Below are 24,100 nucleotides of genomic sequence, written 5' to 3'. Positions count from 1 at the left end.
TGGAATCTGTGGGTCTGCTTATGAACGACCTTTACCCTGCGACCTGCGACCTGCGACCTGCCAGTGCCACCCTGCTTCTGTTAGCATCCTTTGGTGACAGCAGACATACTAACATGTGTTTACTTTTCATGTTTACATTTTTCTTTAATAGGTATCGCACTCTTAAAAAACTGTATCTTCTCTGTGTGTGTGTGTGTGTGTGTGTTTTTTCGCTGGTGTGTGTATTGAGAGTTAGAGAAAAACATTTACTCTAATCTGGTTTATTATTTACTGATAATAATTTAAGATAGTGACAAGGTTCTGGGAGTCATATTTCTTATAAGTAAGAGACTGGGAAACAAAGCAGTTTGATTTAGTGTAAATATTTCTTGAACAGACAATTTACGCAAATAAATGTAAAACATGTTTTTGTTGTTGTAATGTACACAGGACGGCTTCCTACTTTCTCACTGTTAACTGCGAGGTGTAACTGAAGAAAGTTTTCTGTCAACAGCGAGGTCTGGCAGGTAGCCTTCCCTGGGCATTTTTTATTATTCTTGTAAACATTTGGAAACGTCTACGAAACTGTGTCTGTACCTTTGAAATAATTTTTTAGCTTAAATATAAAATTTGTTTTTTTTGCTTGTGACACTGATGGTTGCTTAAGTTTTGCATGTTTGAAAGAATCCTGGTAAAATAGGGTTTTTCTGATACTCTCTAGATCAATGGTTTGTTTGAGGTACCGAACCCACAAGTTTCATATGCACATTCACCGAACCCTTCTTTAGTGTCATCACAAATTTACATAATCAGTCGGGTGTGTCTTGACCTCCGTGGCGGAGGCTCCACCGAACCCCTGAGACCGACTCACCAAACCCCTAGGGTTCGATAGAACCCCGATTATGAACCACGGCTCTAAATGATATTTAACTAAGTTATTAATTTGTATTCTATAAGGAAATACCTTTGATCAATATTTTATAATGTAGAGGATATTCTAAACAATGTACGTAAATGCTGATTCCAATTTCTTCATCATAAGACAGGTTTTTCTATGAATGACAAATATCTTTGACACCTGCTTTATGTACTTCATTAAAAAGACTTAGTTTCAATAAATTCAACTTTGTTATTGATTGAAGTACCTACAGGAATTATATAATACCATTTCTGTTTGGCATTATGTGATGAAATAAATGATTGAGCTTTCCATGGTCACTGACTATTATGGTGCAGCAAAGCATGCAACGTCCATCCCCTTCATATCCGCCACTCTCACACCATGAGTCTTGTAAGAAATGCCTTACCAACAGACTGACAAACGCACATGTAATGAAGACCAACACTGAGCAGAACAACACTATGACCAATAACAACGGTACAACAGACGTTACGTGAGTACAGCTCAGGGTACATCTCCAACAGGAAGCCACCCTCTCCAAGTAATCGCATTAGGATCATAACAGCAACATGTCTGTGCTGTATAGAATCTGGAATCACCATAACATCAGGTTACACTTGTACATTTTGTATTGCTAGAGCTGGTAATCATGTGTTTTTTCAAGCATTGTGATATTTAGTATTATATAAAGTATACTGCTTTTTTATTTCTTTTATTACTTCACGTTGGCAGCGTATGCATGCTTGCATAGATGCCAATAAAGATAAAAAGCAGGAATGTTTTTCATGTTTCCTTAACATAACATACAAGGATTGTTTATTCAATATACACCTCACAAACCTGAAAGACGTAAAACAAATTTATTAAATCAAAATCACAAATTAAGATGTGCACATGCTTTCTATTTGAAGGATGAATGGAACCAATACAAAAAAGGAGTGAAACATTGACAAACATCAAACTTTGTTTTATTGAAACTATGGCAAATTTTGGATATCTTGACATTTTATGTTATAAGAAGTGAGAAAGATTAATGTTCTGATACATGAGTAATGATATTTGATGTTAGAACTTGTATCTTGGTGACAATCACTGTACAGCTATGAGTCGGACCCTCTAGCAGGTAATTTTTATTATTGTTTGTAAACATTCGGAAATGCTCAGAAGACAGTGTCTGTACTTTTACGAACCTTTTCCTAGCTCAGGCAACGAATATCAATCTTGCTTGAAGGAAATTTTTATGATTAATGTAATTTTTTGTTGACATTGATGTTTATTTAAGTTCTGCATGTTTGAGACACAGTTCAAATGCTCATAAAATGTTAGACATGTTTCTAATAATACGGTTTATCTATTTAACTTAATAATAAATTTGTGTTATATAAGAAAATGCTATGGATAAATATTATTTGGTGAAGCAGATACTTTTAACAATGTACAAATACAGTGGAACCTCGGTTAACGAACTTAATCCGTTCTGGAAAGCTGTTCGTTATCCGAAACAATTTTTTCCATAAGAAATAAAGGAAATAGATTTAATTGGTTCCCAGTTCCTGTTGACTCGCTAATGTTTGAAAGTTACAGGCTATATAGGTATTATTATAATAAGAACAGTTATAATGCAATATGAATGGAGTTAAATAAACATAAAACATTAATGAAAACATTTAAACATCAGAACACTTGCCGTTTTGACGGCGTGGGTGGAAGCAGGTGTGGGGAGGAAGGGGTGGAATTACTGCTTTGATTCCCCCTCCATGAGCACACGTGACATTATAACATCGGGGGTGACTTTCCTTTTTTGTCGCTTTGAGGTTAAAGGAAAAAAAACTTGTTCAGTGTCTGTTCCTTCTGCCATTCTTGTAAAACTCTTCGGTAATACGACATCACATATCCGACAGACGCATGCCACCTTCATACTTTGAAATCATTTTCTTTTACAATTCATTTGTTGGCCGCTTCCTTGTCATTACCTCACTACTATTAATTGCTCTTAATCTTCTTTGGAGCCATGATTGAGTATTGTCTTATTAAAATAAAGCACAAAAATCACTAAATAAGAAGGATTCGCACAGATAAGGAACGACTGATCGTAACTGTGTCTTGAGCGCGAATGATGACATGCTGGTCGGTCACGTGTGGTTCACGTGGCTGTTCGCTATCCGAAATTTTGTTCGCTACCCGATACAAATTTTTAACGAAATTTTTGTTCGTTATCCGAAATATTCGCTATCCGAGGCGTTCGCTAACCGAGGTTCCACTGTATGCCGATTTTATTTCTTCAACGTGAGACAGGTTTCTGGGTGTTTCTATACATGTTTGTGTAATGTCTCATTTTTGACACCTGGTTTACAAGTGTTTCAGTACAAAGACAGTTTGATTTAATTGAACTTTGTCGTTGACGAAGATACCTAGAACAATTGTATGATAACTTATCTAGCTTTACATGGTCACTGACTTTTATGAAGAAGCAACGCAGTGCAACTTCCATCTCTTTTCTATCCGCCACTTCCACACCATTGAGTCTTGTAATAAATGTTTTAAAAGCACATCTTGTCTACAAGCCCTGCTTCACACACGGTCCACTAAATGGGACTATAACCAGCAGATTGTTTACCCTTATTCGTCCTCTCGATATTTCAGTCTTCGTTACTTGTAGCTAGCATTGTGTCTTTTAAATTATGAGTCACACATTGAGTCAAAGGAACTCGTTCGTGACACACCCGCATACACCACGTCCACTCGTGCTCTTTTAAGCAGCAAAGCACAAACGCTTCCAGAATTTTATATTTTAGCCCACTCACCCCCACCTTATAAAACGAAATTTTCTTTTTTTTTCCTATTTTAAATTTTTTGAAGAACATACACAAAACAGTTGTAATATGTCGTCATGAAAAGACAACTCTTAACAAGCATGTGACACACGTTATCTGCCATTGTTGATTGGTATGTTGGTGCGTGTTTCTAACAATAATAATTACATAGCTCATTTCCTCATAGGGAATACGAGCTCAGTACACTTTTGCTTCTGTCTGAGAACGCCCTCGGAATACAAATGACAGAAAATGGCCGCTGATTGCACGTGGGCGGAGTATTTCCAGTAAATTAAGACTTTAATGACGCGCCGCACAGCTGCAGAAATTTTAACTTTTTTAATTTTGGCGAGACGGGGGGAAGGAGAGGCTTGAGATGAGCGTAGTACAGGCAGTAATGGTTTATAAGACACAAGATTTGTTTACGAGTATCTCATGTGAGGAGTCTTATCTTTTCATGCTGATAATCACTAACAGCATCACGAGACTCGCCCTCGCTTGGGTGCTTCTGCTGATATGAGTGGGTGAGACATAAAGACAGGGATGCACTTTTACTGGCAGGTGCGATTGAGTTTAAATTTAATTTTATTGTGTATAAAACTCCTGACAAGAAGAGTTTCCTTCCGTTTCCCTTGTAAGAGCCAAAACATCTTACTGCCTACATCACTCGTTTTAGTTTTTGTTACATTTCATATACGATATTCATCTGCCACATCATCATCCTCTGCTACAAGAGACAAAGTAAATTCTAAAACATATTCTCTTCCTTGCCCGAAACTACTCCCTATACAACTAGGTACCAGCACACAAAATTAATAGTACAAACAGTACAAAAGAATATAAGAAAATAGTCTCTAGCAACACTGACTTTATACCCAAGTGAGTATGAAACTGATTTGTTAAAAGACTTACTGAAAAGACATATCCAAATTAAAAAAGAAACGAGTTTTGCTCTTGGTACTTTTGCCTGAAGACACCATATTTTAAGTACTTCCTTTCAAATACTGATTTACTAAATATAATTATAACATACTTTTCAAAGTAAATATTATGTTTATCCTCACAAAATACGCATTATTCTCTCCATCACACAAAACAGAAATATGCTCTGACCGAATGACGAAAAGTTGCTTTTTTTTATTGTGATTTAAAAGTGATATTTATAATAAGTTGTCATGAAAAAATTCTAAATTCATAGGTAATCTCCCTTTGATAACTGGTATGTTGATGTTTATAAATAATAATACCCACAGCTAATGGAGCTCAACTCTTAACTGTTGGCTTTTTGAAAATTATCTCGCATTAATAACGCCCTCTTGTATTAAAAATGACAGGAAATGATTGCATATATATTGTATATTGAGGAGTTCTTGGACAATCGAGGCTTTAATTTACGGTTTATTTAAGAAGCGCGGCAATGCTGTAGAAATATAGAGACAGTGTAAATAGTTTTTTTTTGTACTGTTATGCAGTCAGCAAGGATAAAAAATTTTTAGTTTCGTTTTTAGTTTTAGTTTAGCCTGTTACAAAGACAAGATAGTTCTACATCACTGTAATAAGCTGGGCTGATCGTTGTTTTGATGGATTCGAAGTGTTGTCAACATTGTCTGTTTTCAATGCCGTTTTCAGCATTTCAAATAAGATGTACATTAATCTCCTTGTGTTACCCTGCTATTGCTCATACACAGCATCGACAGGAAGGTTGTCGGAAGAGAATTTCGAGGAAACGCTGTATGACGCAGACAGACTGAGGTGCGGACACATTAACATCGCGCGGTGATCACGTGGTTAATTTGATGCACTGACTGCACGAGGTGATGCTGCGAGTGTTGTTTGCTGATTTCAGTGGAGAGCAATAAAGGCGTTTCTGTGCACGAGCTCAGCGAGCATCAGTGCAGTAGCTGCTGTTGGAGCAGGTCTGTTACACTGACACACAACACCATCCCACATCAGTGCTCGTGAGTATGCTGTCTTCATTATGTGATAGGTTAACCGTTGCTCGATAAAATCTTTTTGACTTTTGATGAATAAGATGTAAGACAGTATGTCTCTGCATGCACCTTTTGTTTGATGGAGAAGTGTTTCTAATGTCTGCGTGTCATCATCCAAGCATCCGGTCGTCCAATCATGTACACATCCATTCGTGCATCTATGCACTTGCGATTCCTTCAATCTCTTCCTATAGTTTTCGCCTTATTTCTTCCTTTCACTCCCTTTCTTTTCTGTAGTTTTCATACTTGTTATTCTACTTTTGTAGTGCTTAGAGCAGTGGTTCTCAAAGTGTGGTCCGTGGACCACTAGTGGAACGAGGTAGTTTTATGTCAACTTATTACTATACTACTGCCACAGACGTTTTGTATTGTAAAGAAACAAACGCGGCAATTTAAATTTGAAATTCATAGTACAGAGTGATTTTAGGCCTTGGTGGTCCGCCATATTTTTTACTTGTTCTTCTGAGTTGGAACTGGTTAACAGCTCTGTAGAAAAAAACTTTAGTAACCTTTGCACGTTGCTGCTCGCTGAAATGTCTCTGTACCCCAGAGGACAGACGCTGTGGCGAACATAACTCGCCAGTTGTGCTTGTCTTTGGTGGTGATGAGCAAGTCCTGTAGACACGACGTTCACTTCTTTGGTTGCCAGACAGTTCTACATTTGCCCATCTCGATTTTAGGCAAGCTTGTTGTTGCAAGGAAGGGTTCCTGATGTCCCTTTAGGATGACGACCGTCCTCTGTACAGTCAATAGTGTTCAGAGATTCAGAGCAACAGATGTACTCGTTAAAAAATAAACTTAATCAAGGAGGTCGTGACTCACAGCTATGTACTTGGAAGATGTTTTGGAGTCCCTTGTCTTTTGTCTTCTGTAGTCCCTCCCTCCCTAGGACATCATTCATGACAGAGAGTTGTTTTTCTTCCTTTACCTTCCTTGTATTTTTTGGGATGTTTAATTTTTAGTGCAATGTGTTTAGGGTGGTGCATTTAGAGAAATGTTTATACTGTCATTAATTGTGCAAAACACAACCTGAGGACATTGCTACGAGGACGTTTCTAGAATATCATTCTGAACCTTTAATGGTCCATAGTCAACTCACTATTTCCACAGACTAATGCATCTTCTATGCTGAGCTGTGATTATTTTACAAAAGTACAGATATTTCTCTGCTGTTAAACAATTTTCCATATTAGTCCTTCTAGTGTTTTATAAATAGCTCAATGATTTCATTCCTCCTGTGCTTTAAACTCCTCTGCTTTACTTTTTAGGTGGGTTCTTTGCATTCCAGGTCCTTGTATAAGAGGTCTTTTTTAAAAATCAATCTCGAACATTTTCACATGCAGATTGAAATGTTGTAAACAGTGATTAAGTATTGAACATTCACCCAGATTATCATTTAAAAAATGGACAAAAAAGAACAATTGATGGGGAAAAAAACTTAACCTTATACAAGACATTGACATAATTACATCTTTTGAAGGTGATAAAATAAATAAAAATTGTCAAACAAGAAACAAAAAAACCTATGTTAAGAATATCACAGACACACCACTAACAGATTTAAACACTAGACATGACAACTATTGAAAATTTATTTGTATTACTGAGAATAATGTATGACATTTCTGCTTTGATTAGTTTTCAGTATTCTGTGTGACTACAGCAACATGACTATGAACAACACAAACGATACTGAACACTGGGCCATTTATAATGAATTTTACCAAGTCTACATCTGGGTGCTGGTAGGTGTGGGTGTGCCTGGCAATGTCGCCTGCATCTTAGTAACCACATCCATGACCCTCACTACAGCCACCTTATACATGTCCTTGCTGGCCGTAGCTGACCTGTTGGCTCTGGTACTGAGGCTTATATCTCACCAGATCAGCCTTTATAATGTGCCATTAAATACCTTTGGTTGTAAAGTGCGTGTGTTTGTAGATGTAGTCGGCAACTACGCCAACTGGACTCTGGTGATGGTGTGTTTCGAACGGTTTTTATCCATTCGCTTTCCTCTCAAGAAGAAAATCTACTTCACCAAGAAGAGAGCTATTCTCATCGCCGTGTTACTGGGGATGATAGTGTGTTTGTGTTATATTTATGACTTCATTCAAAAAGACCACTCATGGGGAGCATACTGTGCGTCTTATTTTGATTTCTTCACAAACTACTGGCACTGGATTAAAGCCTGTATCTACTATTTTCTTCCCTTCATCCTCCTCCTTATCTTTCCTTGCCTTATCATCGTCAGTCTCAGGCGTCAACGAAAGGCGCGCGAGGCCATGGTAAGGACAACCCCGGACACGTCAGGGGAGACAACGCAGACAAGAGTTGAGTTCGCCATCTCTGTCATGGTGGTGTGGGATGCAATCGTCGTCATTGTCACCTTCTCTCCGATGTGCCTCTTTTACCTTTTGCTACCATTCAACGTAGTGAAAGAACCCTTGACGGCTGCAATGTTAACGTATATAGCAACAGCTTTATCAGAAGCGAACTACGCTGTAGACTTTGTGATATACTTTGCTGCCTCCAAGAAGTTCCGTTCTCGTTTTAAAAAGCTGATCAGAACATGTTTGACCTGCAGGTGTAGAAGAGATCAAGAGTAGCTATGTAGATGTACATCATTTCGATATTAGAGGTATCCTTTTTATTTGAGTGACATTGATGTTTATTTAAGTTCTGCATGTTTGAGACACTGTTCAAATGCTCATAAAATATTAGACATGTTTCTAATAGTTTCTTTATCTATTTAACTTAATAATAAATTTGTGTTATATAAGAAAATGCTATGGATAAATATTATTTGGTGAAGCAGATACTTTTAACAATGTACAAATACGCCGATTTTATTTCTTCAACGTGAGACAGGTTTCTGGGTGTTTCTATACATGTTTGTGTAATGTCTCATTTTTGACACCTGGTTTACAAGTGTTTCAGTACAAAGACAGTTTGATTGAATTGAACTTTGTCGTTGACGAAGATACCTAGAACAATTGTATGATAACTTATCTAGCTTTCCATGGTCACTGACTTTTATGAAGAAGCAACGCAGTGCAACTTCCATCTCTTTTCTATCCGCCACTTACACACCATTGAGTCTTGTAATAAATGTTTTAAAAGCACATCTTGTCTACAAGCCCTGCTTCACACACGGTCCATTAAATGAAAATATAACCATCAGATTGTTTACCCTTATTCGTCCTCTCGATATTTCAGTCTTCGTTACTTGTAGCTAGCATTGTGTCTTTTAAATTATGAGTCACACATTGAGTCAAAGGAACTCGTTCGTGACACACCCGCATACACCACGTCCACTCGTGCTCTTTTAAGCAGCAAAGCACAAACGCTTCCAGAATTTTATATTTTAGCCCACTCACCCCCACCTTATAAAACGAAATTTTCTTTTTTTTTCCTATTTTAAATTTTTTGAAGAACATACACAAAACAGTTGTAATATGTCGTCATGAAAAGACAACTCTTAACAAGCATGTGACACACGTTATCTGCCATTGTTGATTGGTATGTTGGTGTGTGTTTCTAATAATAATAATTACATAGCTCATTTGCTCACAGGGAATACGAGCTCAGTACACTTTTGCTTCTGTATAAGAACGTCCTCGGAATACAAATGACGATTGCACGTGGGCGGAGTGTTTCCGGTAAATTAAGACTTTAATGACGCGCCGCACAGCTGCAGAAATTTTAACTTTTACAATGCCTTTAAGAGTCATCAATGTTAGTCTCCTATTTGTTATCTCAACATAATTATACATCAAGTCCAGACCACTTTTTCACCTTTGTCTTTTAACTCCGTTTGACACTTTGAAATGTCTGCTTTCAAGGCGGTCTTCATCGTTTTAAATGAGATGTGCTCCTGTGAACATTTTACCTGAGATTTGTTACTATACAAACATTGATTATATTAACGATAAATTAGTTGGAAAATCGTTTGAAAAATAGTGGAAAATGAATAATTAAAATAAGTCTTAGGAGAAGCACACTGAGAGAGCAGCAGGAAAATAAGTACTTTTTTGAATGTTTGTAAAAGAGTCCAGAATGAAATAAAATAACAAAAGAAGGCACAAATAAATGCACACAATTATCTAATTGTTTCCATTAATACTATAAGACGATTTACTACGTAGTTGTGACTGCAGTTGACGTGGGAGACCAAAGGTCGCTGGTGACTAATGGCGAGTCTCTTAAGCGCATCTGAACTTTGAAAAGTGTGATGTGTCTCCACAATAAGAGCCAGATAATAAAAGTCACCTTTGTGATGACTGTTGTAACATTATGGAAGGATATTTGTCAGTAGGATCTTTGTTGCTGGCGGCGCCCCTGACAATATCGCATTCATTATCACAGCCAGGCTAATGACCTTTATTAAGGCCACCTGACACAGCTTCCTGTTCGGGGTCACAGACCTCTTGGCTCGAGTGTTCACGTTTACCTTACATCAGATTTGTCAGGACAGGATGCTACTAAATATAGTCGTAGTTAGTGCTGGTACCCAAGCCGAGCCCGTCCTCGTCTCTTTCTACTGACATTCTTTTCAGTCTGCTTTTCTTTTAATAAACAAGTCTGCTAATTGTAATCTCCACACTACCTAGGATGCCATTTTGTTCGTGGTATTTGTGAACACTTATGTAGAGATTCATTGTGAGTACGCTAGTAAATTGGCCTACATTCATGGTGAAGGTCAAGATAATCCGATGATTGTACTCTCATGGAGGGACTGGGGTATCACAACGCTCCTTATCTTCAGGGCAAAGTTTTGTGGTTTTGTACCTTCCTTGCTATTTTAACTTTACCAAACCTCTTAGAAGTTAATTACCAGCTTCACAGCTAGGTCTCACGAGTTTAGAACCTTCTATTTTGCACACATACGGGTTCGAACCCTATTTCTTTAGCCACCAGCTATCCGCTCCGCCTACGCTTACTGCTACGTTTTGCGATCGCGTAAAACATCTTTTGCTCTTCGTGTTGTTCTTCAACATCTGCCTCACCTCAAGGGTGTAAGGACTGGAACTGGCAGGTATGAGTTGTTACACAGTGCATGAAATAAAAGTAATGTGGCGAGACGGGGGGAAGGAGAGGCGGAGGAAGGAGAGGCTTGAGATGAGTGTAGTACAGGCAGTAATGGTTTATAAGACACGAGATTTGTTTACGAGTATCTCATGTGAGGAGTCTTATCTTTTCATGCTGATAATCACTAACAGCATCACGTGACTCGCCCTCGCTTGGGTGCTTCTGCTGATTTAAGTGGGTGAGACAAAGATTGGGATGCACTTTTACTGGCAGGTGCGATTGAGTTTAAATTTAATTTTATTGTGTATAAAACTCCTGACAAGAAGAGTTTCCTTCCGTTTCCATTGTAAGAGCCAAAACTTCTTACTGCCTACATCAGTCGTTTGAGTTTTTGTTACATTTCATATACGATATTCATCTGCCACATCATCATCCTCTGCTACAAGAGTCTAAGTAAATTCTAAAACATATTCTCTCTCTTGCCCGAAACTACTCCCTGTTAAACTAGGTACCAGCACACAAAATTAATAGTACAAACAGTACAAAAGAATATAAGAAAATAGTCTCTACCAACACTCACTTTTTACTGTGACTATGAAACTGATTTGATAAAAGACTTACTGAACAAATATATCCAAATTAAAAAAGAAATGAGTTTTGCTCTGGGTACTTTTGCCTGAAGACACCATATTTTAAGTACTTCGTTTCAAATACTGATTTACTAAATATACTTATAACATACATTTCAAAGTAAATATTATGTTTATCCTCACAAAATACGCATTATCCTCTCCATCACACAAAACAAAAATATGCTCTGAACGAATGACGAAAAGTTGTTTTTATTGTGATTTAAAAGTGATATTTCTGTTGCTAAAAGGCCATGAAATACTTTGAATTTAAAACGAGCAGATTTGTGCGATTGGCGACTTTCCACCAGCTGGAGGGCGCGTGAGTCGGTTCCTACTAATACCCCGTTAATATTTTACCCCCACTTTGAGGTCTGCTAGTTAATCTGTTCTGCTGATATAATTAATATTAACTAACGCTGTCTCTTTGTTGTCTTTTACACTTGATGGTCATAACTGTCCCTTTCATCACATACTATACATTGGCCTAGTATTTGTGTCACGTGCTGAGCTCGCTGGACACACGTAACACACACGTGTTCATACAAACGACAAAACACAAAGATCTGCCAGCAGGCTATTAGAATTATATGCTTCACACTTCGCACCAAAACACTTTTTCTTTGATTTAAAATAATTCAATTTATGGCAAAATCATTAGAAACATTATTAGAAAAGGACAGAATCCGATCGTAATAAGTCGTCATGAAAAGACAATTCTAAATACATAGGTAATCTCCCTTTGATTACTGGTATGTTGATGTTTATAATAATAATACCCAAAGCTAAGCGAACTTAACTCTTAACTGGTGTTTTTTTGTTAAATTATCTCTTGTATTAAAAACGTCCTCTTGTATTAAAAATGACAGAAAATGGTTGCTTATATATTGTTTGTGGAGGAGTTCTTGGACAACCGAGGCTTTAATTAACGGTGTATTTACGAAGCGCGGAATTGCTGCAGAAATATAGAGACATTGTAAATAGTTTTTTGGTACGGTTATGCAGTCAGCAAGGATAAAACAAGTTTTTAGTTTCATTTTTAGTCTTATTTTAATCTGTTACAAAGACAAGACTGTTCTACATCACTGTAATAAGCTGGGCTGATCATTGTTTTGATGCGAAGTGTTGTCAACATTCTACTCTTCCCATATCTCAGCATTTCATGCTAAAGTCGTGACTTCTATACTTATCTGTCACCTATCTCCGTATCACACATTAAAATGACTGTTTTCAATGCCGATTTCAGCATTTCAAATAAGATGTACATTAATCTCCTTGTGTTACCCTGCTGTTGCTCATACACAGCAGCGACAGGAAGGTTGTCGGTAGAGAATTTGAGGAAACGCTGTATGACGCAGACAGACTGAGGTGCGGACACATTAAGCAGCGCGCGGTGATCACGTGGTTAATTTGATGCACTGACTGCACGAGGTGATGCTGCGAGTGTTGTTTGCTGATTTCAGTGGAGAGCAATAAAGGCGTTTCTGTGCACGAGCTCAGCGAGCATCAGTGCAGTAGCTGCTGTTGGAGCAGGTCTGTTATGTAACAGTGTGAGCAGTCTGTAGCCTCTAGTTACTGTCAGACACACAACACCATCCCGTGCTCGTGAGTATGTTATTTTCATTAGGAGATAGGTTAAATGTTGCTCGATAAAATCTCTTAGTTAATTTGATCGTCTATTTTAGTGAATAGGATGTAAGACATTATGTCAGCCCGTGTGCTATATTTTGTTTTAGCGGAGAACTGTGTCTAATGTCTGCAAGCCATCATCCAAGCATCCGGTCATCCAGTCATGTGTCTATTCGTGTATCTGTCTATCCATAGCGATGACTTCAAAATCTTCCTATAGTTTTCCCCTTATTTCTTCATTTAACTCCCTCTCTTTTCTGCATTTCCATACTTGTTATTCCACTTTTGTAGTGCTCAGAACATTGAGGTTTACTACCAACCAAGAAAAGATTGTATAAAAATTGTTCTTTTCTTTTTTTTCTTATCTTCTTCAACGACTATATATTTTACACAAGAAGCACGGGACGAGGACGTCTGACGTGGAGCTTTGCTAAGTATTTCTTTTGTTTTGATCTACGTGCTCTTTGTTGACAGTGCAGTGCTTCTTGCTCTTTGTTGTCGTCCATAAACACTGACATTGATAGGATGACATCTTGCACAAAGGTCAGCCGTGTGGCAGATTATATTTCTTGATTTATTTAAAATAAGAAGTTTACCGCACAATCAAAGCAAGACACGTCTTGTGGGACTGTGTATCGTCCTGTGGTGCCGGCAGGTAGAGAGGCCATGGGACCAGAGACTGATTTTAGGCAAGCTTACTGCTGCAATGAAGGGTCCCTGATGTACTTGTAGGATGATGACCGTCCTCTGTACAGTCACTAGTGTTAAGACATTCAGAGCAACATATGTAATCGTAAAAAAAAAACTTAATGAGGGAGGTCGTGACTCACAGCGTTGTACTTGGAAGATGTTTAAGAGTCACTTGTCTTTTGTCTTCTGTAGTCCCTCCCTCCCCCTCTTTTGATCACAGAGGTGTAGGACATCATTCATGACAGAGAGTTGTTCTTCTTTCTTTATCTTTATCTAATTTTTTCCAGAAAGGATGTCTTTATTGTAGTGCAATGTGTTTAGGGTGGTGCATTTAGATAAATGTTTATACTGTGATTAATTCTGCAAAACAGAACCCGAGGACATTTTTAAGTCTACACGTTTCTGTTTCTAGAATATCATTCTGAACCTTGAATGGTCCATAGTCAACACACTATTTCCACAGACTGATGCATCTTCTGTGCTGAGCTGTGATTATTTTACAACAATACAGATATTTCTATGCTGTTAAACAATTTTCCAGACTAGTCCTTTTAGTGTTTTATAAATAGCTCAATGAGTTCCTTCCTCCTGTTTTTTAAACTCTTCTGCTTTTTTTTTTTTTTAGAAGGGTTCTTTGTATTCCAGGTCTTTGTATAAGAGGTCCTTTTTTAAAATTCAGTCTAGAACATTTTCATTCATACGCAGATTGAAATGTTGTAAAAGGTGATTCGGTATTGAACTTTGACCTAGATTGTCGTTTCAAAAAATTACACAAAAAGAGCGATTCATCGTGAAGTAAAATCAACCTTCTTACAAGACATATACATACTTACATTTTTTTAAGGTGATAAAGCAAATGAAAATTATCAAACAAAAAAACAAAAAACTAAGTAAAGTATACTACAGGCGTACTACTAACGGACTTGAACACTAGACATTGAAAATATTGCAAACTTATTTGTATTACTGAGAATGATACACAACATTTCTGCTTTGATTAGTTTTCAGTATTCTGCGTGACTACAGCCACAGTGACTATGAACAACACAAACGATACTGAATCGGATCAATTCAACTACTACAAGACCATTTTGTATGAATTTTACAAAGTGTACATCTGGGTGCTGGTAGGTGTGGGTGTGCCTGGCAATGTCGCCTGCATCTTAGTAACCACATCCATGACCCTCACTACAGCCACCTTATACATGTCCTTGCTGGCCGTAGCTGACCTGTTGGCTCTGGTACTTAAGCTTATATTTCACCAGATCTACCTTTACGACGTGCCATTAAATACCTTTGGTTGTAAAGCCGACGTGTTTGTATCTTTAGTCAGCTGCTACGCCAACTGGACTCTGGTGCTGGTGTGTTGCGAACGGTTTTTATCCATTCGCTTTCCTCTCAAGAAGAAAATCTACTTCACCAAGAAGAGAGCTATTGTGATCGCCGTGTTACTGGGCATGATACTGTGTTTGTGTTATATTTATGAGTTTATTCAAGTAGACCACAGAGAGAAGAATGACTGTAATTTTCCGAAGTCTTCTCTTGATTTCGTCACAACCTATTTTTACTGGATTATAGCCTTCATCTACCTTTTTCTGCCCTTCATCCTCCTTCTCATCTTTCCTTGCCTCATTATCGTCAGTCTCAGGCGACAACGAAAGGCGCGCGAGGCCATTGTAAGGACAACCCCGGACACGTCAGGGGAGACAACGCAGACAAGAGTTGAGGTCGCCATCTCTGTCATGGTGGTGTGGGATGCAATCGTCGTCTTTGTCACGTACGCCCCGATCTGCATCTTACACCTTATTGAACTATTCGACATAGTGAAATATGATACCCCTGACACAAGGTTTACGGTGTGGATGTCATTACTGATAGCAATAACTTTATCAGAAGCGAACTACGCTGTAGACTTTGTGATATACTTTGCTGCCTCCAAGAAGTTCCGTTCTCGTTTTAAAAAGCTGATCAGAAAATGTTTGACCTGTAGGGGTAGAAGAGATCAAGAGTAGCTATGTAGATGTACACTATTTCGATATTATATGTATCCTTTGTATTTGAGGGAAACATGATGTTTGTATCAGATTTTTAAAATGTGTATTATATCTGACTTAAAAATTTCGTGGCATAATCCTCTTTAAGTCTTTAATTTTCAGTGTATGTGCTAAGGACAGAGAGACACACACATACGCCTACTTGTACATAAGGTGACCGCGCAGACGGAGAGTATAAGGCAGCGGTTCTCAACCTTTTACTTGTGACGACCCCCCTGACGAACACCGGTACGTCCGCAACCCCCCCCCCCCCCTTAGCCAGCTAGGTCGGTGGAAGAGGGGAGGGAGCCTTAGCTAACCTCGAACGCCGCGTCGAGGAAATCAATGCAATTCAATAACAGAAGAACAAAGTTCGTATCTGCAAGAAGTATAACTGTTAATGAAATTTTACTAAAGCTAATAAATATTATTTTATTGGACACTCACTTTGATTAATGAGAAGGTTGAGCCTGCTTGCTGTTGCATAGAGAAGCGAACCTGTGTGCGATGTTCGTACCCACTGCTATTCGCAGCTCAGCCTCTGCGTCCACACGATTTCTGTATTTAGACTTCAGTGCTGCCAATGCTGAAAATCCTTGCTCACACATATACGAAGTTGAAAATGGCAGCAGAACTTTCATTGCTTTCTCAGAAAGCACCGTTGACGCTAATCCAGAATTTTGGCACTGGTGTTGTTTGGAAGACCATTTTCAGGGATTGGTCACTCGAAAGGTCGATGAGCTGCTCTTCTTCTTCTGTGGACAACTCGCTTGTGCTGGGATCAGCCAGAAATGGATTACGAATCCCATCGTATTTAGTCACATCAATTTTGGCGAAGTAATGCTGAAACCTTTCTTGCAGTCCGTTTAGATGGGCAATAATTATTTCCTTCACCAGATCAAGATTCAAGTTGTCAGCCTTGCACTTACACAAGCACAGAAACATATCACAAATATTTTCCTGGCGTATCTTTTGGTCCACAACGAAATTTTTCGGACGAAAGCATTCATCTTGTCAGTTGTTTGTAATATGGTGGTGTCTTTCCCTTGCACAGAAGTATTCACAACGTTCAGCTTCTCAAACATGTCCGATAAATATGCCATTAGCAGCAGTCATCGGTCGTTCTTAAGCCCCCACCCCGCACTGTCTGGTCATGGCCTTCTGTCAGGGACCTAGAGTACTAGGACTGAGCACGTGCGAGGGCGAAAGGGTGTGAATGATGGACGTTTCCTGAATGCGTGCCTTTTAGATGTTTTTTTAAAAAAAAGAGAGAGGTGGGACTGGAGAGGGAGAGGGGAGTCAGCGATGAGAGACTGGGGGAGAGAGAGAGGGCAAAAGGCGAGAGGAGGGAGATTGGAGGCTTAATTGTTGAGAGGGGGATTGTGTTTTGAGTTTTGGAAGTGAGAAGTCACTGCATGCCGAGACAGTGTACTTGAATAGGGAGAAAAGATTTGGAGTTTGAGACCCCTCACCACTCGGTTACACAATGTAAACTAATTTCACTAATACCGGTATAAGAAACTTTTAAAAAAGGACCACCTTCGCGCCCCCCTTGTAGGCACGTCGCGTCCCCCCCCCCCCAGGGGGGCAAGCCCCAACCGTTGAGAACCGTTGGTATAAGGCATTATTCACATTGTATATACATTCACACGGGGACATACATCATCATTTTCTAGATGTGTTCTCTCAGTCTGAAATAAATATAGTTTATTTATACTTATTAATATTTAGATAAGTAATTAATATCTTTGTGTAAGCCTGATTAAAAGGTCAGTTAGTTTCGTAAACACACTATAGAAGACGGTCTACTATACGTGACCCGATGCATGAGGGCGACTATAGGAACCATGTCCTCCCTCCCTATAAAGGTGGTTACAAGCGACTACAAATCTCAAGTCTTTAAGTGGAATCTGTGGGTCTGCTTATGAACGACCTTTACCCTGCGACCTGCGAGTGCCACCCTGCTACTGTTAGCATCCTTTGAGACACACTAACATGTGTTTACTTTACACGTTTAAATTTTCTTGTTTCTTTAATCTGTACCGATACCGCACTCTTAAAAAACTGTATCTTCTCTGTGTTATGTGTGTGTGTGTTTTCGCTGGTGTGTGTATTGAGGATTAGAGAAAAACATTTACTCTAATCTGGTTTATTAGTTACTGATAATAATTTAATAAAGTGACAAGGTTCTGGGAGTCACATTTCTTATAAATAGTAAGCCAAGAAACAAAGCAGTTTGATTTAGTGTAAATATTTCTGAAACAGACAATTTACATAAATAAATGTAAAACATGTTTTTGTTGTAGTAATGTACACAGGTCGGCTTCCTACTTTCTCACTGTTAGCTGCGCGGTTTAACTGAAGAAAGGTTTCTGTCAACGGCGAGGTCTGGCAGGTACCTTTTGCATGGTAATTTTTGATTATTCTGGTAAACATTTTGAAACGTTTACGAGACAATGTCTGTACGTTTGGAATCCTTTTCTATCTCAAATTTCAAATTTGCTTGAAAAAAAAAAATGTGTATGATTTTTTGTTGTTGTAATTTTGGGTGTGTGTAACGTTTTCTTGAGAAATGTTGAATGTGTCTGCGAGCGCGTGTAAACATCTGCATGTAAACCACGCTCGCCGCGCTCTTCTCACCTTTTTCAGCAAAAAGGTCCGGCCAACGATTAACACATTTAATGTTCAGGAAACTAAATAGTGACAAAATGAATGAAACAAAGTAAAATAGCACTACATGACTTCACCCTCCATTCCTACCGTCGCCCTCCGTTCTTCCCTCTCTGGCCGCTCTCTCCCGCCACGTCATTCCTCATTTGACGTCAAAGAATGCGTCACCCAGAGCCGCGTCAGCGCTCGCGCGACTGCTCCTCCCCGACCACAAGGAGAACCAAAAATAAACATGAATACAAATATGCTCGCCTGAATCGCGAATCATTACAGTGTGACATTGATGATTGTTTAAGTTTTGTATGTTTGAAAGAATCCTTGTAAAATAGAATATTTCTGCTATTCCCTAATTGATATTTAACTCAGTGATTAATTTGTATTCTGTAAGAAAATACCTTTGATAAATATTTTATAATGTAGAGGAAATTCCAAACAATGTACGTAAATGCTGATTCTAATTTCTTCATCATTAGACAGGTTTTTCTATGAATGAATAACATGTGGTGTCTCATCTTTGACACCTGCTTTATGTACTTCATTAAAAAAGACTTAGTTTCAATAAATTCAACTTTGTTACTGATTGAAGTACCTAAAACAATTGTATAATACCATTTCTGTTTGGCATTGTGTGATAAAATAAACGATTGAGATTTCCATGGTCACTGACTATTATGGTCCAGCAAAGCATGCAACTCCCATTCCCTTCATATCCGTCACTTACACACCATTGAGTCTTGTACAAAATGCCTTACCAACAGACTGACAAACGCATATGGAATGGAGACCAACACTGAGAAGAACAACGTTATGATCACATAATTATAATTATAATTGATATATATATATGATCAATAACAACGGTACAGCAGAGATTACGTGAGTACAGCTCAGGGTACATCTCAAACAGGAAACCACCCTCTCCTAGTAATCGCATTAGGATCATAACAGCAACATGTCTGTGGTGTATAGAATCTGGAATCACCATAACATCAGGTTACACTTGTACATTTTGTATTGCTAGAGCTGGTAATCATGTGTTTTTTCAAGCATTGTGATATTTAGTATTATATAAAGTATTGTGCTTTTTTATTTCTTTTATTACTTTCCATTGGCAGTGTATGCATGCTTGCATAGATGCCAGTAAAGATAAAAAGCATGAATGTTTTTCATGTTTCCTTAACATAACATACAAGGATTATTTATTCAATATACACCTCACAAACCTGTAAGATGTAAAACAAATTTATTTTATTAAAATCACAAATTAAGATATGGACATGGTTTCTGTTTAAAGGATGAATGAAACCAGTATAAAAAAGGAGTGAAACATTGACAAACATTCAACTTTGTTTTATTGAAACTAAGCCAAATTTTGGATATCTTGACATTTTATGTTATAAGAAGTGAGAAAGAGTTAATGTTCTGACACATAAGTAATTATATCTGATGTTAGAACTCGCGATCATGTATCTTGGTGACAGTCAGTGTACAGCTATGTACCGGACCCTCGAGCAGAGAATTTTATTACTGTTTGTAAACATTCGGAAATGCTCACGAGACAATGGCTGTACTTTTACGAACCTTTACTTGCTTAGGCAACGAATATCAATCTTGCTTGAAGAAAGTTTTTATGATTCATGTAGTTTTTTGGTGACATTAAAGCAAGAAAACACAAACGCTTCCAGAATTTTATATTTTAGCCCACTCACCCCCACCTTATAAAACGAAATTTTCTTTCTTTGTCCTATTTTAAATTTATTAGAAGAACATACACAAACAGTTGTAATATGTCGTCATGAAAAGACAACTCTTGACAAGCATGTGACACACGTTATCTGCCATTGTTGATTGGTATGTTGGTGTGTGTTTCTAACAATAATAATTACATATCTCATTTGCTCACAGGGAATACGAACTCAGTACACTTTTGCTTCTGTACAATAACGCCCTCGGAATACAAATGACAGAAAATGGCCGCTGATTGCACGTGGGCGGAGTGTTTCCGGTAAATTAAGACTTTAATGACGCGCCGCACAGCTGCAGAAATTTTAACTTTTACAATGCCTTTAAGAGTCATCAATGATTTACTGCGTAGTTGTGACTGCTGTTTACGTGGGTGACCTAAGGTAGCCTGGTGACTCATGGCAAGCTGTGCCCAGTCTCTTAAGCGAACCTGAACTGAGTTTTATGTGTAACCATAATAAAAGCCACATTGAAGCAGTAAATCTTGTGATGACTGGTGAAACATTATGGATGAATATTTCTCTGTAGAACCTTCGTTACTGACGGCGCTAACAGCACCACGTGACTCGCCTCCACTTGGGTGCTTCTGCTGATATGAGTGGGTGAGACGTATACAGATTGGGATGCACTTTTACTGGCAGGTGGGATTGAGCTTTAAATTTACGGTGCATAAAACTCCTGACAAGAAGAGTTTAAGTTTTCTTTTTGAGAACCAAAACTTCTGACTGCCTACATCACTCATTTTAGTTTATTTTTAATGCAGATGAAGAATCAGTATTTGCTTATCTTAAAATAAATCATCAACCAGTTACCAATTAAACAGTTTTACAGATCTTTGAGTTATGGGTTCCGTGAGTAAAATCTTATGCTTCAAATTTTCCAGTAGCTACCTTTTAAATGACGAGTGGAACAGTCTTTTGGCTTGAGATGCACAATAGATAGTTGATTTCTAAGTAGTTCGAAATGTCTAGGATAGGGTGGCCATCTGGGAGATTGGACAGGAGCAGAAAATCACAAAGCAAGAGCGAGGTTATAGAACATTTACAAAGCAAAAACTTTTACAACAATTTTGTTACTGTATTAGGATGAATGAGTATGAGAAACAAGAAACATGAGACAAGAAGTGACAGGTGAGGTGTAATGACGTATTACAAAGACTACTTCAAGTGCAAGGATACCTAGAAACAATCCAAAAATATCAAGAGAAACAATGACAAAGCATCAAAGATGTTAAGATGCATTATTTATTTACCTCTTCAATATCGCTTACCCCAGTTGACTTTAGGCAAAACAGCACACGATCGAATGGTTTTGAATATTTATAACTATGCAATAAACATGCAATAAAAGGCAACCATCTGTGATACACCTTTTTAAAGAGCATTTTTTAAACATTTACGAGGTGTGATTTTTAAGAAATGTAGATTTTGTTTTCTTGTACTAAATTAAAATGAAAGATTGTAACTGTACTCGACAGAGAGAAGACCAGGACAGTAGGTCAAAAGTTAGAAATTTCTCACAAAAATTATTTACACATTATTTACAAACAAAAAGTTGCCTAACGAACATATAATTATTTTATTAAAATATGTATATATATTAGAATTTAAATGCTACCAATTTTTGTAATTTTCGGATGTTGGAATACAAATCCATACCGAATTGAGTAACCAACAACTGCCACAAACATTGTGCTTGATCAACTGAAAATTTTTCCAGTTTCCAACAACAAAATACCTTATTTGTTGACTTTATCCTTTGTTAAAGGCACGTACTCCATACCATAACAACTCCTGAATGTGTCAATAGTTTCCTCCCTTACAATATATTCGTTTATTCACACTGGTTGAGAAAGCTTCATCCATCATTCCTTAATGGGAAGACATGACAAACCACATTGCAGTCATTAAAGATGACATGCTACAAGGAATGCTGAACAAGTGTGAAGCACATCGCCACACCTAATAAAATACTGATATGTGAACGCTTCACCTGGCGAAATCATTCTCACAATCCATCGACCGAAGAAAGGATCACAGAATCACAATCACTTTAAGCATCTTTCTGAGCATCAATTACTTCCATATTGATTGAAATACGATTTATGTACTTCACAGTTTTTTATTTTTATTTCTGCAGGTGACCATGACGCCTCGCATTTAAGCTGTGAAGTGAAGGACAGGGACGACAACACCACAGCAACATTCTCGTCACCTGCAACGGTGGTCTCCCTTGGCACAAGGCGAGGTGCCGCCCGTCAGACTGGTGTTAGATGGGCTGCTCTGAAGATTTCATCCCGTGTGATCGATGTCGATGGAAAAACTATACTTTTGACTTTGTTCAAAATGCGGGAGTGAGCGACAAACACGACAACCTTTCTGTTGAATTTGGCTCAGTTACAGTTAAGATGTCTGTTAAAAGTGGATCTCATCTTTTCCGTTCTGATTTATGACCTTTTCTTACAGAGGGTTATCATTGCTTCTGTAAATATAAACACCTTACGACAGCGAATCTGTTTCCGTACTGATGCAGCAGTAGCTGTGATAGCATCTTAAGAAAGCGCAGAGGCAGGAAATGGATAATAGCTTTAATTATAAATAATTGTGATCTGTAAAAACAATTCCTTCAGACTCTGTGCTTCATGAACTACACCGTGTAAACACGAGGGGGTAGACAACGATTCCCTCACACCCCTATACGTGCCATGGTGTTCGTGACACACCTATACCTGCTCTCCCCTTCTCCCTTCACACTTACTGCTAATCGTGTTGGCACCTGTCCAGTACCTGCAAATTTCTGTTGCCCGTTACGTGTGTGTGTGTGTGAGACTCACAAGAAAGATAACTGATCTGTAACACACGGAGGAAATATGCTGGGTATACATGTGCACTGATGGGGAGTACCCTCAAATTAAATGTGTCCGCCATCCAAGTCTTTTTGAGCCTATTGCAGACTGGTCTAGCTGGGGTGACTCGGAGGTTAACGGGATTACTCAGCTCAGTTACACAATATGAAATAAAATATAAACCGTTCAGCTAACTGCTTCACATTGCCAATCAAATCGTCCTCTTTAAATCCTGTCTACGCGTTATCGTGAATATCGTCATAGGATGAAATCCTTTTTATTACAAGTATCGATGTTTTTCTTGCAAAAGAGTGCACTTCAATCATCGGAATATGTGCATTAAAAACCTCAATCGCAATGAGTGAAGCGAAAGGTCCACTAAAGCTGTGCCAGTGTTTTGGCAGATCGCAAGTGTGGATCTTGTATGTCCTCAACCGACAGGAAGAAGCTGACCGAGGACATAACTGAAAATGAATTCCCTGAGGTAGGACCAGCTCTGTAAAGGTCAGGGTTCATTTCGTTACATTGCATACATATCTGGTGAAATATTTTTCTGATTAGATAAAAATAATAGCAATGACATACACAGAAATTGCAACCGTTTCTTTAGCACCAGGGCACATTCATTATATTATGCCCCGTCTATGATATCACGCGCAGTTAGCACACGAAACATTATCCCAGATAATCTTTTGAATTGGGGCTAAAGTGGGGACCAATGATGTCGTTGGCACTCTGAGAGCGTCCGTTATATTCCGCTCCAAATAAATCCAGAATATTCTTTGATAAATTCACGGACGATGTTGGCAAACCATCTTTTAGAGAAGCTGAGCAGTCACCATCGAGAGTGGGACAGTTGCAGAGAATCTGAAAGGTCAGAGGTGAGTAGATTTCTGGCCTGAGGGCTTCTGCAAGACAATATATTACTTGCCGTGCTGAGATGGGATAGGAATCTTATAATTATATAGCTAATAAAGAGAGACGGTAAAAAGAAAAAAAGGGGTTAGAAGTAACTGAAGAGTGGAGAGCGAAACCTTGTAAACAGGGTAGGTGAGCGTTTGAGTGTAGAGCAAACATGTCGACAGCTGTCACTGACTACTCACAAGGAGCTAAGACGTTACGTGGTGGCAGTTGGGAAAAGGGTAAACC

General features: G+C 38.4%; 2 protein-coding genes and 1 long non-coding RNA gene across 5 annotated transcripts; all 3 read left to right on the top strand.

Annotated features, from left to right (window-relative positions):
* Window positions 1-5,481: 5,481 nt before the first annotated feature.
* Window positions 5,482-15,962, top strand: LOC112564385 (neuropeptide receptor 22-like). 3 transcript variants are annotated; one of them, XM_025239154.1, is made up of 3 exons: window positions 5,482-5,609; window positions 12,875-12,946; window positions 14,662-15,962. In XM_025239154.1, exon 3 carries the CDS (start codon window positions 14,698-14,700, stop codon window positions 15,670-15,672), a length of 975 nt encoding a protein of 324 aa, XP_025094939.1. In that variant the 5' UTR covers window positions 5,482-5,609; window positions 12,875-12,946; window positions 14,662-14,697; the 3' UTR covers window positions 15,673-15,962. The 3 variants fall into 3 exon arrangements, with proteins under 3 accessions (XP_025094939.1, XP_025094941.1, XP_025094938.1); XM_025239156.1 differs by lacking the exons at window positions 5,482-5,609; window positions 12,875-12,946 and adding an exon at window positions 12,301-12,874; XM_025239153.1 differs by lacking the exon at window positions 5,482-5,609 and having other exon boundaries at window positions 12,303-12,946.
* On the top strand, window positions 5,502-11,215 carry LOC112564388 (neuropeptide receptor 22-like). The gene is made up of 2 exons (XM_025239163.1): window positions 5,502-5,651; window positions 7,323-11,215. The coding sequence occupies exon 2, from the start codon at window positions 7,352-7,354 to the stop codon at window positions 8,288-8,290; it is 939 nt and encodes a 312-aa protein (XP_025094948.1). The 5' UTR covers window positions 5,502-5,651; window positions 7,323-7,351; the 3' UTR covers window positions 8,291-11,215.
* A 4,683-nt stretch (window positions 15,963-20,645) lies between the features above and the next one.
* LOC112564389 lies at window positions 20,646-23,037 on the top strand. The gene is made up of 2 exons (XR_003099205.1): window positions 20,646-20,747; window positions 22,246-23,037. It is a non-coding gene; the product is annotated as an uncharacterized LOC112564389 (long non-coding RNA).
* Window positions 23,038-24,100: the final 1,063 nt, after the last annotated feature.

The sequence above is a fragment of the Pomacea canaliculata genome, linkage group LG5 (assembly GCF_003073045.1).
Source record: "Pomacea canaliculata isolate SZHN2017 linkage group LG5, ASM307304v1, whole genome shotgun sequence".
NCBI classification, from domain to species: domain Eukaryota; kingdom Metazoa; phylum Mollusca; class Gastropoda; order Architaenioglossa; family Ampullariidae; genus Pomacea; species Pomacea canaliculata.
Note: the sequence above shows the minus strand (reverse complement) of the source record. Positions and strands in the feature narration are given on the sequence as shown.

Excerpts from the sequence above, each read along its gene's own strand:
- LOC112564385 (XM_025239154.1), top strand. The coding sequence starts at position 14,698 with ATGAACAACACAAACGATACTGAATCGGATCAATTCAACTACTACAAG.
- LOC112564388 (XM_025239163.1), top strand. The coding sequence starts at position 7,352 with ATGACTATGAACAACACAAACGATACTGAACACTGGGCCATTTATAAT.